This window comes from Cygnus olor, chromosome 26 (genome assembly GCF_009769625.2).
Source record: "Cygnus olor isolate bCygOlo1 chromosome 26, bCygOlo1.pri.v2, whole genome shotgun sequence".
In the NCBI taxonomy this organism is placed as follows: domain Eukaryota; kingdom Metazoa; phylum Chordata; class Aves; order Anseriformes; family Anatidae; genus Cygnus; species Cygnus olor.
In genome coordinates, this window is record NC_049194.1 from 3,284,771 (window position 1) to 3,299,102 (window position 14,332).

The following is a 14,332-nucleotide window of genomic DNA, read 5'->3' on the forward strand; positions in this document are numbered from 1 at the left end:
CAGCTGCAGCCCTTGGGGCGCACGGGGCCGCCGGACGGCGCCCGGCGTGGACCCCGCTCCCCTGGACCCTGCACAAAGGGACTGCAACCACCGCCAGGAGTGCAAGAAAGCAAAGCCGTCTCTTTATTAACTCACGCGTGTAACTCCCCCCCAGGAGGGAGGCTGCTGCAGGGCTCGGCCCCTTCCCCTGGGGCACCTCGGAGGTCAGGCCCGGAGCAGCTTTCGTTTGTCCATCCCGTGGGCAGCGCTCAGCTCCTGGGCCGCAGGAAGCAAAAAATAAGGAAAAGGGAGCAGGACACGAGCAGAGATGGAAAAGGGCAGAGCCAGCGGGACAGGGATACGGCGGGAAACCACGGGGAAGGCAGCAGGACAGGGAGAGAAAGAGAGGGAGGAGGAGACAGCAAAAGGAAGAGCAGGGATGGGGAAGGGGAAAGAGAGGGGGGCAGAGAAGGACAGGGACCAGGACAGTGAAACAGAGACAGACGGGCAGGGAGCAGGACACCAGCAGGGCCAGCCAGGCTTCAGCACCTTCACGGGATTGTTCAGCTCTTCCTCTTCCCTCTCCTTCTGCACCCTTTTCTCCTCTTCCTCCAAGAGCTTCTCAGCTCGGGAGCCGTGGGGTGTCCCCGCTCCACGGCTGCGTTCTCAGGACCTAAGGGAAAAGCAAGGCAGCAAAGTCACTGTAGTGGGGTAACCGCTCCCGTTATCCCGTGCCCTGTTCACTTGTGGCCACTTCCAGAGCCGCAGGCAAACACTTCCCGACTTCGTCCCCCCCAGGGGCAGCCAGCCAGCCTCAGCCCCTCGTCCCGCTCCCGAGGCCGTGCCCCTGCGCCCTGCTACGGGCGGCTGAGACGCTGCGCAGCTACAGACTGACACAAAGAGGGGAGAGGCCAGCAGCACGCGCTCTGATTCGGCCTCTGCCGGACTTGGCAGCCCTTTCCCCACGAGGCGCGGGTAGGCCCCGTGCCCCCAGACCGTGCGGCCTCCCCAGGCCGCCCGCAGGACACTTCACCTTGAAAGTGATCTCCGCCAGGCACCGCGCGCGTTTGACGTAGAAGAAGAATATGGGAAGTCCCGAGTACACCTCATTCTGAACGGCCTCCTTACGGGCCTTAAGCTTCTTCCCCTTAGAGATGCGCTCACTGCACGCCCCGCGACTAAAAAAAGAGAAAGAGAAGTCCACGACGCATCATTAGCGGAGAACAAAAAGACCGAGAAAAGTCCAAGCGATTTTCAGGCTGTGTCAACCCCGATTCTGAGCAACGGTTATTTTCTCCTTTGGAAATTTAGCGCCTACCCTGCAAACAACCCCAGACTCACCCAGGGCCTCTCTTCCCCTCATCCCCTTCCTCCTGGGCTGCGTCACCGCTCAGCAGCCGCCAGCAGCGGATCCTCTGCAGGGAGCGGAGGATAAATGACCCCTGTGCCCCCGGCCCCCCAGAAGCCCCCGAGACCTCCCTGACCCCACTAGAACCTTCCCCGGGACCCCCAAACCCCCCTGAGACCCCCCTGAGACCTCCCCGAGACCCCCGGGACCCTCCTCAGGAACCCCCTGGGACCTCCAATACCCCCCGAGACCCCCCCAGGGCCCCCCCAAGACCCCCCCAAGACCTCCCCGATCCCCCTGGGACCCTCCCCAGGAACTCCCCGGGGCCCTCAGAAACCCCCAAACCCCCCCGAACTCCCCCGAGGCCCCCCCAAACCCCCCGGACCCACCTCAGGGCCCCCCAACCCCCCCCCCGGGCTCCGCCGCCGCCCCCTCCGCGCCCGGAGCGCCGCCGCACTCGACCCCCCATCGGCTCCCGCGACTTCCGGTTTTACGGCCCCGCCCCCCTCCTCGCCGCTCATTGGTTGCCGCGGCGAGTTCTCGCTTGTTATAGGCTGTCCCCGCCGCCTATCAGCGGGCCCCGCCCACGCCGCCTCCTGGGCCCTGTGCAACCGCCAAGAGCTCCCCCCCTGCACCCGAGACCGGGAGCGAAGGTTCCGGGGTTGGAACGGGCCGGGCCCGGGGGGTTGCACCGGAGCGGGGGCGCTGGGGCCGGGGGGGGCGGCCTGGGGGCGGCCTGAGGCCCGGTTCAGCCCATGGAGAGCGGCCACGGGGGCCCTCCGAGCCCTGGGAGGGGGGGCATACGGGCCCTGGAGGGCTGTACGGACCAGTCTGGGCTATAGGGACCAGGCTCTGGGGGCCTGGGGACCAGTACAGGCCCTCCACAGGGACCAGTTCAGGCTCTACGGGGGGGCTGGGGACCAGTCTGGGCCCTCCACTGGGACCAGTCCAGGCTCTGGGGACCCATCCAGACCCTCCATAGGGACCATTCCCTGCCATAGGAGCTCCTTGGAGCCCCCCCGGCCCCAGCAGATGCCCCCCTTTCCCCACGCGGTGCCAGCCCAGCCCAGCGCCCCGCAGCGTTTGCCCCCTGCGGCCGGCACAAGGACCAGCAAAGAATGTCACGGGGCCGAGGCCAGAGCCTCAAGATGGTTTATTGCCTCTTCACGGCCAGCCAGGGGGCTCTGCTGGCTTCTGGGGGGCACGGGGATAGAGCGAACGGGGTGTGTGGGGTCCCTGAGGAGGAGCAGGGGGGGACCCGACGCCGGCCCCGCTCTGCCTCTCACGGCTCCGTCCAGGGCGTCCCCGAGGCCGGCAGGCTCCAGGCGCTGAACTCCCCGTAGTCCGTGAAGTCCTTGGCAGCCACCTGGACGCGGTGCAGGGTGCCGGGCCGCACCCCCGTCAGGGTGTAGGACGTCTGTTCGTAGGGCCCGATCTGGAAGCAGAGCAGAGTTAGGGGCGGCCACGACCCGGCCCCGGGGAGGGCAGCACGGGGCGCAGCCTCGCTCAGGGATCCGTCCCTGGGCTTTGCCGCGGTTTATCGCGGTTTGTGGAGGTACCGTTCTGGTGACAGAGCCCTCCCGCGCGTAGCGGATGCGGTACTTGAGCGGGAAGTACTCTGGGAAGGGCCAAGACCCCGGCGGGCTCCACTCCAGCAGCAATTTCTTGGTCTCCCCGGGGATGGGCGAGACCCGCAGGTCCTCGGGCGGGTCCGGCTTTACTGAGGGTGCAGGGAGACAATAAATGGGTGAGATGCAGGCTGGGGGGGGACAGGAGAGCAGCATGGGGCCACTGGGGTCAGGGACATGCATCCACCAGCCCAGAGAGGTAGCCTGAGCCCCAGCAACTTGTTGCACGGATGTTTTTGCATCAAATTCAGAGGAAAAGCCCCGAGACCCACAACCAAAGCGATCCCCGGGGCTGGATCGGCCCCAGCGGTGCTGCTCAGGGGTTAAGCACTGGGGGGGCTGCAGGGGGCTGCGGGGTGCCGAGGTTTTGGGGTCGGCGCCAGCAGCACTCACTGATGTTCTCCACCAGGAAAGGCAGGAGGCTCGAGGCGGTGCCCAGCGCGTTGGTGGCCGTCACGTTCAGCACGTAGGGGGTGAGGGAGAACATCTGCAGGTCCCCGAAGGAGCAGCTCCGCGGCCCCGTGCGGACGCACTCGTTGCTCCCCGCGGCCCCCCACACGCCGTGCCTGGGGGGGGGGATGAAGGGGGCAGCTGGGCGAGGGGCTCTTACCCTGCCTCGTAGCCCCCCCTCGGGGCTCCAGCACGGGTTTGGGGGGGCTCAGCCGGGGCTTGGGGCTCACCTGTAGGTGGCCACGAAGTCGGTGTCCAGCAGCGGCTCGGGGGCAAGGAGCCAGGAGCAGTTGACAGCCTGCGGGTAGCTGATGGCCCAGCACTCCACGGCGGGCAGCGCGGGGGGATCTGGGGCAGGGGGGGAGCCGGTGGTCACCCCGCTGCCGGTCTCTCCCCCCTTGGGGTGGGGGTCCCCAGCCGGCAGCGGGGTTCCCAGGGGGTTGGGGTCACTCACAGCCCAGCCGCAGGCAGATTCTGGCCCAGGTCTCACCGGTGCCGGGGTGGTGGCAGCTGTAGTGGCCCTCGTGGGCCAGGCTGGCGTTGCGGAGGGCCAGCCCCGGGGCAGGATACGTCCCTAGGGCTGTCCCCCCCCGGCGCCACTCGGCGGGCCTCCCCGCGGCAGCCGGGCACCGCAGCAGCACCTCCGTGCCCAGGGCGCCGTGCTGCAGGGCACAGGGGCCTGGGGGACAAGGCAGTGGGCAGGGGCTGCGCCCGTTGTCACATCTCCCCCCCCCAAAAAAAAATCCCCTGCCACCCCCCGTGGGCCCCAGCTGGGGCAGGGGATGGTCGGGGGGCTGTGGCGTGAAGGGTCTGGGCCCCCCAGCTCCATCCCCAGCACCCCTCCTCAGTCGCTGTCCTCAGTCCCCCCTTGTCACCCCAATCCCCCCGTGTCCCCATACCCCTGTCCCTGGCTGCCCCATCAATCTGCCCGTGGTCTCCTCTACGCCTCCACCCCGCTCTGTGGCCCTACATCTCCCCCCCACCGCTCCCAGTCTGCCCAGTCCCACGGTCCCCACTCCCCCCAGATCCCCCCATACTTCCAACCCCCGTCCCCCACGCCCCCAAGCCGCCGTCCCCGTTGTCCCCATCCCCTCGTACCTCCGTCCCCGGTGTCCCCTGCCGTGTAGGGAGCAGCGCAGGCGGGTGCCACGAAAGCCACCACCCAAAGCCACTTCATGTCGGGGCGCCGCAGCGAAGGGACCTGTGGGGGCAGCAGGACGGTGACCCCACGGCAGGCGGCAGCGGGGACAAACGGGGCCTGGGGTGTCCCTGGCACCCTCCCCAGGGACAGCATCCCACAGCTGGGGGTCCGAACCCGCCCGCAGGCCGCGCTATATGGCCGTGCCTCAGTTTCCCCTCCAGCCTCACCGCACGCCCGGGGGATGGGGGAAGCTTTCTCGCCGCAGTGGCCGGATCCTGCTGCCAGGAAGGAGGAGGGAGCGGAGGCGGGAGCGAAAGCGCCCTGTGTGACCGGGGTTTCCCACGGGGGCCCGCAGCCACCCCTGCGGTCCCGTGCCCGGAATCGGGGTTTCGGGCTGGGGAAGCGGACGGCGGTGCTTGGACGGCCGCCGCCTCCCGAGATGCCTGGGCAGGGGCTGTCCCCCAGAGAAACCCCAAAACCCTGCCGGGGGGGACCGGCACCGGGCTCCCCACCTCGACCACTCACACCCACGCCACAGCACGTTGCCACCCGTGCCCCCAGCCCCACGGGGACCCCCCCAGTCCCCTGTCACGCTCACTGCCACGGGGCCAGAGGCTCCGTCAGCGCCCGGCGCGGGAAGCCGCAGCCCCGGCCGGCCTCAGCCCGCTTCCTCGCGCAGGAAACGCTGCTCCCGGGGGGGGGACCCGCAGGCCAGGAGAGCCCCGCAGGCATCCCTGCCTGCCCCAGGACCCGGAGCAGTGTCGGTTTTTTTTTGCCCTTGGCCACGAGGATTTCGACCCTTCCCACCCCACTCCTTCCTTCGTGCTGACCCGTTCCCATTTTGGGGTGATCACGGCATCGAATCCCCGGTGTCCCCAACTCCGCCGATGTCCCCTACATCCCGCAGCACCTGCGTCTCTGTGCCCGTCCTCACCCCCCCGAGACGAGCCATGATGTTAATGTGAATATAAATACTTTATTGCTACTGTGCTGGGGTGTGGGGGGGCTAGCACGGGGCCCCCCGGGGCCGGGTGAGTGTCGGGGTGCGTGTGCCAGCATCGGGGTGCTGCCCGGAGAAGCAAAAGGGCCGCGGCGGGTGTGAGCAGGGGCCTGGCCCCCCCCGGCTGGGTCGCTGACTGTCCCGCGGGGTTCGTCGGCGGGGGCTCATCTACCCTGCTCCTGCAGCCGCTGCATCTTCAGGATCTGGCACAGGAGCCTCTGCACGTCCTCGTCCATGTGGCCCTGGGACAGAGAGAAGGGACCTCGGGGTCCTGCCACCCGCGTGCGCGTCCCCGACCCCCCGCAGCCCCGTCCCCTGCCCACCTGCACGGCGTAGAGCAGGTGGCTCCGGTACAGCGCGACCACCTTGCTGTGCCGCATCTCTGCCTCCTGTGGGAGAGGAGCAGGCGTGAGCAGGGGGCCGGGGCCGCGAGGAGCCCGCCGGACACACGCGCCCTGCGCCCACCGCCAGCTTCTCCTCCAGGGCGCGGATCCTGGACTGCATCGCCGCGGCGTCGGGGGGCGGCTGCTGCGCTCCTCGGGGCTCGGGGAGGGCATTGAGGGCCTCCTTCAGCCTGAAGACCTCCTTGGAGAGCTCGGTGATCTGGGCAGCACGCGGGGGTTACGGGGAGGCAGGGGGCTCCCAGCCCCATCTCCCCCGGGGTCCTCCCGTGGCCGTGCCTGCCGCCACCCCCGGGTGTCCCCCGCTGGGGCAGGGGCAGAGCCGGGGCTTTCCCACCTCGCCTCCCGCTTCTGCCCCTGGTTTCAGTCTCAGCTTTGGGAGGGGAAAAGGGGAAGAGCCAGGAGGGCAGCGAGCGTGCACCCAGCGCTGCAGTCTGCGTGTTTGCACGTGCGTGTGTCTGTGCACATCAGCGGGGGCACGTGGGCGAGCTGCTGAGCTCAGAGCACTGCCCCCATCCCCGGGAGACCCCCACAAACCCCCCCATCCCCTCCTCCCCGTCCCCTACCTTCCTGTCCCTGTCCCTGACCAGCCGGACCGAATCCTCGGCGTGGCTGTGGAGGTCCCGCAGGCGCCGCGCCTCCTCCCGCGCCTCCGCCAGTTGCTGCTGCGCGGCCGCCAGGCGCTCCTCGGCCGCCTGCCGCTCGCTCTTCATGAACAGCGCCTGCCGCTGCACCCGGAAAACCTCCTCGCACGTCTTCTCGTGCCGCCGCGTCAGCTCGGCCAGCCGCTGGGCCAGCGCGGCCGCCTCGGCCTGCAGCTCGGCCCGCGCCGCCTCGTGCTCCCCGCGCGGCACCGCTGCCGCCAGCGCGGCCTCCAGCCTGGCCGCCTCGCGCCCCTTGGCCTCCGCCGCCGCCTCCAGCCGGGCCGCCCGCTCCCGCAGGGCTCGCGCCTGCTCCTCCAGCGCCGCCGTGGCCCGAGCGTGCTCCTCCGGCGGCACCCGGCCCTCGGCCTCCGCCTGCGCCCGCCGCAGCCTCGCCAGGACCTCCTCGTGCTCCTGGCGCCCCACGGGCCGGGCGGCCAGCTGCTCCCGCAGGGCCGTCAGCTCGGCCTCCCTGCGGCCCAGCGCCTCCCGCAGCTGCCCCAGCTGGGCCGTCACCTCCCCGTGCTGCCGCACCAGCTCCGCCACCCGCTGCTCCAGCACGCCCGGCTCCGGCTCGGGGCCGCCGGCCGCCCTCCAGTCCCGTGTCTTGGCCTCCAGCTCGCGCCGCAGGGCCTCCGCCGCCGCCTCCGCCCGGCTGCAGCGCTCCAGCAGGGCCGCCTTCTCCTGCGATGCCTCCTCCAGGGAGGCCCCCAGTGAGGCCGTGGCCTCCTCGGCTTTGACATCGGCCTCCAGGCGGGCCTGCAGCTCCCGCAGCCGCTGCTCGCGCTCCTCCAGCGCTGCCTGCGCCTGCTGCAGGGCCGCCCGGGCCTCCGCCAGCTCGGCACCGTCCTGCTGGGCAGCGGAGGGAGGCTGCTGGTGAGGCACCAGCGCCGCTTTGCACTTGCACTGGGGCTGGGGCAGCTCCTCGTTGAGCCCCTGCACCGTGCTCCCCTTGCTGCCAGGCTCCGAGGCTGGGGTCGGCCTCTCGTGCTCTGCCTCCTCCGTCCCGGCCAGGCCCTGCGGTGCCGCCGTGCCCTGCGCCCGCAGCCGCTCCAGCTCCCGTTTGAGGGAGTAGTAGAGGCTGGCGGGCACCAAGTCCCCCGGGGTGGACGGCTCGCTCTCATCCCGCTCGAAGTTCTCCAGGACCTGCCAAGGGGATGGTGAGGCCGCCAGGAGACCGAGGGAGGCAGGGAGGGAGGGATGGGCAGGCGGCTGGGGACTTGCCTGTATTTTCTCCCTCAGCTCCTTGTTCTGCACGGTGAGGGACTGCACCTGGCCCTGCAGCGTAGCCAGCAGCTCCTCGGCCGAGGGGCTCAGGGTCTTCTTGGAGAGCAGCAGCTCTGCCCCTGCGCGGCACGTGGTGCTGGTGCCGTGCCCACCGCGTCCCCGCTCCTCCCCGCGCGGGGCCGCCTCCCCGGGGGGGGTCTCAGGAGGCCACCGGGGTCCTACCTGGGAACTCGAGCAGCTCTCCCTCCTCGTCCTGCAGCGTCTCGATGTCATAGCTCGTGTTCTCCTTCTCATTCTGGGGGTGCGGAGCGGGGGGTGTCGGCTGCTGCCCACCCTGCCCCAGCCCCCCGGCGCCGCCAGCCGCTGCCCGTGCCCACCTCTAGCGAGGACAAGCGGCTCTGCAGAGCCTCCACCTCCTTGCCCAGCCGCTCCTTCTCGTTGTCCCGCGCTGCCAGCCGCTGCTCCAGCTCCTGGATCTGCAGGGCAGGACTCCCTTCGCTCCCACCAGAGTCCTAATGGCACCAGGACCCCTCGGATGAGGCCGCCCACGACCTCCGCACTGGCCTCACCTGCTTCTCCATGGAGCGAAGGGAGCCCTTGTCCAGCTCTGCCTGCTAGCGGGACACGGAGAGACGACGGGGAGAGCTAAATGCTGCTCCCACCCCCCCCGCCCCTCCGCTCCCCGGCGATGCGGTCACACCTACCTCCTGTCGCTGCTTCTCCTGCTGCTCCAAGCCCCGGATCTTCTGCAGGAACTGCGCCCGCTCCTGCCGCAGCCTCACGATCTCCTCGTAGGCATCCCGGTCTTCCTGCGGGCGAGCGGCAGCCGAGCCTCAGGGCACGACGGTGCCGGCCCCTTCCCTGTCACCGTCTCCCCCCCATGTCCCCGACGTGGCCCCGCTCCTGCCCGTCCTCACCCCCCGGGCCTGAGACCACCTGGACGCGGTGGCAGCTCTCCAGGTGCCACCACGAGCAGACCACGCTCCGGGCTGTGCAGGGTGCTCCTTGTCACCAGGGGGAGAAGGAAAGGCTCCGGCAGGGCACGGGGACTCCCTCGAGGCCAGCACGGCCCCCTGGGCACGCTGCTCAGGGGTGTTTTGGGCCCCCAGGGAGCTGGTGGCCCCCGCACAGCCCCCCGGGAGGGCAAAACCAGAGGGGTTCCCCTGAATGGGCCACAGTTGAGGTGCCCTGCGCCCGCCGTGCTGGCTGCGGACACGGAGCTAAGCCCTGCCGAGAGGGACCCGGTCTCTTACCGGGCTGGGGGTGCCCGGGGGAGGCAGGGGGGCCTTCCTCTTCCTCGGGGTGCTGCTCTTCTCTCTGCCCGCCGACTGGCTTGGCGAAGACGTCTGCAGAGACACCGTGGCGGAGGGGATGTCACATCGAAGGTGGCCTCCCTCCTTTCTGACCCATTGCCGTGCCGGAGAGCCCCGGGCCCGCTGGGGCCCCCCGCCAGGAGCTGAGGGCTGGGGCCAGGCCAGCCAGGAGGGGGGCAGCCCGGCGGGCCCTTACCCGCGACGTCTGCTCGGTGGTCTCCTCTTCCGCGGGGCAGAGCGGGAGGAAAGGGAAATCAGGGAGGTCTGGGGAGCGCGTAGCCACGGATACACACGAGAACGGTGTGCATGCACGGGGCACACGCAGACAGACGGTGCACACGCGTGTACAGGTACGGGGATGTGCACGGGTGTGCAGTGGCGGGGATGCACACGTGTGCAGACAGGGGACTCGTGCCCACAGGTATGCACATGCAGACACCAGGAGAAGCACGCTTGCTGTACACACGCCTGTGCTTGCACACGTGTGAACAAGCATGCACGAACATGTGCAGACACCGCGACAGGCAACGGAGGCTCAGCACCACCTCCCAGCCTTCCGCTGGCGGCACCATGGTCGAAACCACCCCCGGCGCATGGCAAAAAGGGGGAAAATGGGTGAAAACACCTCCGTGGGCCCATCCTCTGCGGACGTGGAGCACCAGGGCGGCACGGCAGCCTTACCGCTGGCCCAGGACCGGCGCTGAGCAGCCTCTTGCAGGAAGTGCTGGATGAGAGCATTGCCCGTGGCCAGCCCGTAGTGCGCGGCGTCGTGGCCCGTGGAGTCCACCGCAGCCACCCGCGCGCCCGCGTTGACCAGCACCTCCACCGTCTCCACGCTGCCGTTCTCGCAGGCCAGCATCAGGGCTGTCCTGAGCAGTGGGAGGAGAGGTGAGGGGCCCAGCCCCTCTTTTTCCCCTCCATTTCCACCCCCAGTGCCCCCCCAGCACAGACTCACTTGCCCTGCAGGTCGCGGCTGTTGGCGGCTGCCCCGCGGTGCAGCAGGTAGCGGCACAGCTCCGAGTGGCTCATCTTGGCGGCGAGCAGCAGCGGCGTGGAGCCCTCCTGGGCAGGGCAAGGTTGGGTGAGGGGGGCTGCGGGGACAATGCCTGGATCCCCTCCAGCGTGGGGCATCCCACTGCCATTATCTCCTTGGTTTCTACCTCCCGCTTTTGCCGTGTGCGTGCACGGCACGCGGTTTTCCCCTGGGGACCCCGGGTGCTGCAACCCCAGGGGGGCAACCCCGGCCTGGAGTTTCGCTGCTCTGAAAAGCGTCACGGGGTGAGGAACAAGGCGATCTCACCTTGTCCTTGACGTTCAAAGGAGCCTTGAAGTCGCAGAGGATCTCTGAGCACGAGATGCAGCCGCTGACCGCTGGAGAGAAGGAGAAGGACGGAGGCTGAGCGCCGCCTCGCGCGGGGCCGCGAGCACCACGGGGCTGGCACCGTCCCCGCTCACCTGCGTGGTGCAGCGCCGTCCGGCCGCTGCTGTCAGCCACGTCCACGGGGCAGGAGGCCTGAGGGAGAGAGCCTGCGTTACAGCGGGATCCGGGACAGGCAAACGGGCTGCCCGCGGGAATGCAGCTCCTTGGCGTGGTCGGAGGGCTGAGCAGGATTGCCCCGAACCACAGGCAGAGCTGGGAACCGCCAGGCTGCCCAGCGCCACCACCGAGGGTGAGGGCAGAGAGGGCACCTCACTGGGGCTGCCCTCGGGGCTGAGCGTGGCACGACCTCCTCCCCGCCTCCCTGCCTCCGTCGCGGCCCCGGTACCTGCAGCAGCTTGCTGACGCACTGCGGGTGGCCGTGCTTGGACGCCAGGTGCAGGGCGGTGTAACCTGGGGACAGGGGGACGGGGGGGACGGGTCAGGAGACAGACACGGGGCGGGGGCAGAGGGGGGCGGCGGGGGGACAGACGGACAGGCACGCAGGAAGACCCACGGGGCTGGGGCTGAATAGGAACGAGACGCCCCCGACAGCACCCGCAGTCACCGCTCGAGTCCCCGGAGAAAGCTGGGACAGTTTGCACTCCGCGTGGCCGTCACCTCTGTCCCCTCAGCCTCAGCACCATGCAGAAGGGGGAGAAGGAGCAGAGGGCCCTGAGGGGGCCCTGGCGTTAGCCAGGGGTGCGTGGCGGCTGCGCCCTCACCCGAGCTGTCCTTGGTCATGGCATCCACGCCGTGAGCCAGCATGGCTTCGAGGCAGTCCACGTTCCCCCGCATGGCAGCCAGGTGGAACCTGCGGCAGGACCCGGGGCTGTCAGACGCAAACCGACCCAAATCCGTGACCCCTGGCCCCAGCCCCTGGTGCCCTGGGGACGCCGGCCGGTGCTTACGCAGATTTGCCCTCCGAGTCCAGCTTGGTGGGGACCAGGCCCTTGCGGACGAGGAGAGACGTCACCCTCCCGGCATCGTTGTAGTCCACGGCTTGCAGGAGCTTTTCATCGTTCTTGGTCCAGTCCTGACTCTGTAACGAAGCCGAGGCGAGGCTGTGATGCCCAGGGGCAGGCAGGACGGTGGGCTGGGGGGGTGTGTGCCTCCCCTCGCCCCCTCCCCTGCTGTCTCCCACCCCTCCCCATCCCTTGGGGTGCCTCTCTCTGGACTTCGCCGGGTGCTGCGGTGTCTGGTGTGCCGCGTGGAGGGTTTAGCTGGGAGAGCCGCCTGGGAGGGGGACCCCCTTCAGCCTCCCCAGTTTGCCGCTCACAGAATGGGGAATTAACAGAGCTGCCCCTGTTTGGCTCTGGATGGGCCAGGATTTGGGAACGACACGATGCTTCCTGATCACCCCTGCCCCGGGGGTTTTCTCCTGCCATCCCGCTAGCCGCAGCCAGCACCCATGGGTGCCTGAGCCCCATCCCTGCCCGGGTCTCCCCGCTGGGCTCGCAGCCTCTTCCCAGCCCTGCTGTGCTCCCAGACGAAGAAGGGGGCAAGTCGGGGGGAGTGGGGCTGGCGGTGAGCGCAGGTCCCCTGGGATGGCTCCAGCTGCCGCTGCTGCCCCTGCTCCTGAGCAGAACCGGGGCAAGGTGGGGGTTTGTTGCCCCAGAGGTCCTCTGTGTCTCCCCCCCGACCCAGAGAAGAGCCCGCAGCGGGGCAGGACCAGCGTGGGAAGCCCCGGGCTCGCCCCGCAGCCTGTGACGACAACCCGGGGCTCGGCTGCAGCAGGGGAGGCAGGAAATGGATGTCACCCCCTGGGAGCCGCTCGCATCCTGCCCCTGGCCAGCACCAGGCAGGGACCCTGTGCCACTGCAAGCCCCCTCACCCTGTGTGGCCAGGGGACCCCGCCGTGGGGTGCGGAACAAAGCCGTCTCCTGGGGTTACTGGGCAAACCGGGAGCGTGGCGCCCTCCCCTTTGTCGTGCAAGGACAAAGCGGCTCGGAGAGGGCACAGCGGGGCCGTGGGGACTGGGCTGGGGACGGACGGGGTCCAGCTGGGGTGGGGGCGACGTGTCTTACCCCAAAGCACGGGACCGAAGGGGAGCGGGGACGGAGGGCAGGGACGTACCGCAAAGGAGGCAGCGGCACAGAGGCAGATCTGCTTCATGGTGCTGAGTAGGAGGCGGCGGGCGGCCATGCAACCCTCGCCCCCCGCCTGGGCGACGGCTGGACGGGGCTTCAGGATGGGGACCCCGGAGCCCAGCTCGGTCCAGCACCGCCGCCCGGGTGGGGGCCGGGTCCTGCCGCAGTGGGAGCCAGGGAACGCCTCCCCTCCGTCCCTCCTTCCCTCCTTCCTTCCTTCCCTCCTTCCCTCCCTCCCTCCTTCCCTCCCTCCGCAGCACTCAGAGCTCGCAGCATCCCCGCATCCCTGCCAGGGAGCAGGTACCAAGGTCCCACACCAGGGACCAGCACCCAGACTGGTCCCGGTTAGGCTGGGAAGGCTGGGGGGGGTTGGGAGAGGGCAGTTCTCCCACCCTGTGCCCAAAGTGAGCCAAGGGTGCACCCCAAACCCAAGGGGTGAGCATCCTCCCACTGCCCAGATCCTGCTCCCCAAGGATGTAGGACCCTCTCCCTGCCCTGGGGGGCACAGACTTACCTCCCAGCTCTGGGGCCAAGAGGGGTGGGCAGAACCCCCCGTCTGCATCTCAGGGGACCCCCCGCAAGGAAGGAACCCCAAAACACGAAGGGTTCCCAGGCACCTGTCCCAGAAAAGCCCTGGGGACGGCAGGACCGAAGGAGCCCCTCACCCCCCAACAGCAGTGTCCAGGGCAGCGTGGGGAAACCGAGGCGCGGAGCACCCAGAGCACAGCACCGTCACCCCAGCACGGAGGACGGTGCCAGCCTGGTGCTCAATAATTCAGGAGCATCGGCTCGCTGCCTCCAAGGTGGGAACCCAATCCGTCCGTGGCAGCTAGAAAGCTGGCAGCCACCCCCGCATCCCTGGGGACAGGAACGGGGACAGGACCCGGGACCCGCTTCCCTCTCCCTGGTGTTGCCGTCCCCTCCTCTGCTCCGTGGGTGCTGGGGGCACCCGTGGGTGCAGCGGGGAGACCGGCTTCACCAGTCACGGTGGCACTGCTGACCTCCGTGGGGCTGCTGTCCCCATGTCTCAGGGCAGGTCTCCGTGTTCCCCTACCCCCTGGAGACTTGGAATACCCCGGGGCAGGTCCCTGTTTCCTTCCCCTCGGACATCCCGGGGCAAGTCCTCATTTCTCTATGAAATTTGGGACATCCCGGGGCAGGTCCCTATGCGCCCGTGTCCCCATGAAATTTGGGACATCCCGGGGCAGGTCCCTATGCGCCCGTGTCCCCATGAAATTTGGGACATCCCGGGGCAGGTCCCCACGTCCCCTCGCCCCTCGGGGACAGCACTTACGTCTGCCTTCTTGAACTTGGCCTTCAGGCTCTTCATGGCAGCTCCACCCTCAGCGCCGTGGCAGCGTCCGGGGGCTTCGGCTGCCCCTTGGGGACAAGCTTTGGGGACGTGCCCGTCACGGAGGGCAGTGGCAGCTTTTGGGGGCCTTTTCCCAGCAAGTTCTGGCCCTGAAGCCCCAGCTCCCGGTGACTCCTGCCCGTCCCCTGCCTCCCCGCGGGCCCACAGCGCGGCACGGGGGGGCCACGGGGCGGCATTGGGTTACGGCTGCGGTTACAGCTGGCGGCTGGGGGGGCCTGGCAGTGCCCAGCCCCAGACGGGTTGGGGGGGCACGGCCATCCCCAAATCCCCGTGCACGGGCACGGGGTGGCTGCAGAAGGGATTGTGGCAGGGATGGGCTGGCCCT

At 69.4% G+C, this 14,332-nt stretch overlaps 2 protein-coding genes and 1 long non-coding RNA gene across 8 annotated transcripts; all 3 read right to left on the reverse strand.

Annotated features, from left to right (window-relative positions):
* Positions 1 to 100: 100 nt before the first annotated feature.
* LOC121060089 lies at positions 101 to 1,432 on the reverse strand. The gene is made up of 3 exons (XR_005814742.1): positions 1,321 to 1,432; positions 1,013 to 1,157; positions 101 to 652 (listed from the first exon to the last, which is right to left on the reverse strand). It is a non-coding gene; the product is annotated as an uncharacterized LOC121060089 (long non-coding RNA).
* Positions 1,433 to 2,448: 1,016 nt separating this feature from the next.
* Positions 2,449 to 5,165, reverse strand: EBI3 (Epstein-Barr virus induced 3). Of its 3 annotated transcripts, none has more exons than XM_040537550.1 (7): positions 5,145 to 5,165; positions 4,504 to 4,606; positions 3,860 to 4,084; positions 3,636 to 3,753; positions 3,349 to 3,521; positions 2,887 to 3,047; positions 2,449 to 2,762 (listed from the first exon to the last, which is right to left on the reverse strand). In XM_040537550.1, the coding sequence occupies exons 2-7, from the start codon at positions 4,580 to 4,582 to the stop codon at positions 2,610 to 2,612; spliced, it is 909 nt and encodes a 302-aa protein (XP_040393484.1). In that variant the 5' UTR covers positions 4,583 to 4,606; positions 5,145 to 5,165; the 3' UTR covers positions 2,449 to 2,609. The 3 variants fall into 3 exon arrangements, with proteins under 3 accessions (XP_040393484.1, XP_040393483.1, XP_040393482.1); XM_040537549.1 differs by lacking the exon at positions 5,145 to 5,165 and adding an exon at positions 4,751 to 5,068; XM_040537548.1 differs by lacking the exon at positions 5,145 to 5,165 and adding an exon at positions 4,774 to 5,067.
* A 341-nt stretch (positions 5,166 to 5,506) lies between these two features.
* Positions 5,507 to 14,092, reverse strand: ANKRD24 (ankyrin repeat domain 24). Of its 4 annotated transcripts, none has more exons than XM_040537554.1 (19): positions 13,930 to 14,092; positions 11,457 to 11,587; positions 11,271 to 11,359; positions 10,895 to 10,959; positions 10,584 to 10,641; positions 10,429 to 10,499; positions 10,084 to 10,190; positions 9,810 to 9,997; positions 9,325 to 9,350; positions 9,069 to 9,161; positions 8,520 to 8,624; positions 8,385 to 8,429; positions 8,193 to 8,291; positions 8,038 to 8,110; positions 7,813 to 7,934; positions 6,514 to 7,734; positions 6,012 to 6,149; positions 5,870 to 5,935; positions 5,507 to 5,788 (listed from the first exon to the last, which is right to left on the reverse strand). In XM_040537554.1, the coding sequence occupies exons 1-19, from the start codon at positions 13,963 to 13,965 to the stop codon at positions 5,711 to 5,713; spliced, it is 2,811 nt and encodes a 936-aa protein (XP_040393488.1). In that variant the 5' UTR covers positions 13,966 to 14,092; the 3' UTR covers positions 5,507 to 5,710. The 4 variants fall into 4 exon arrangements, with proteins under 4 accessions (XP_040393488.1, XP_040393486.1, XP_040393485.1 ...); XM_040537552.1 differs by lacking the exon at positions 13,930 to 14,092 and adding an exon at positions 12,622 to 12,892 and having other exon boundaries at positions 8,385 to 8,426; XM_040537551.1 differs by lacking the exon at positions 13,930 to 14,092 and adding an exon at positions 12,622 to 12,890.
* Positions 14,093 to 14,332: the final 240 nt, after the last annotated feature.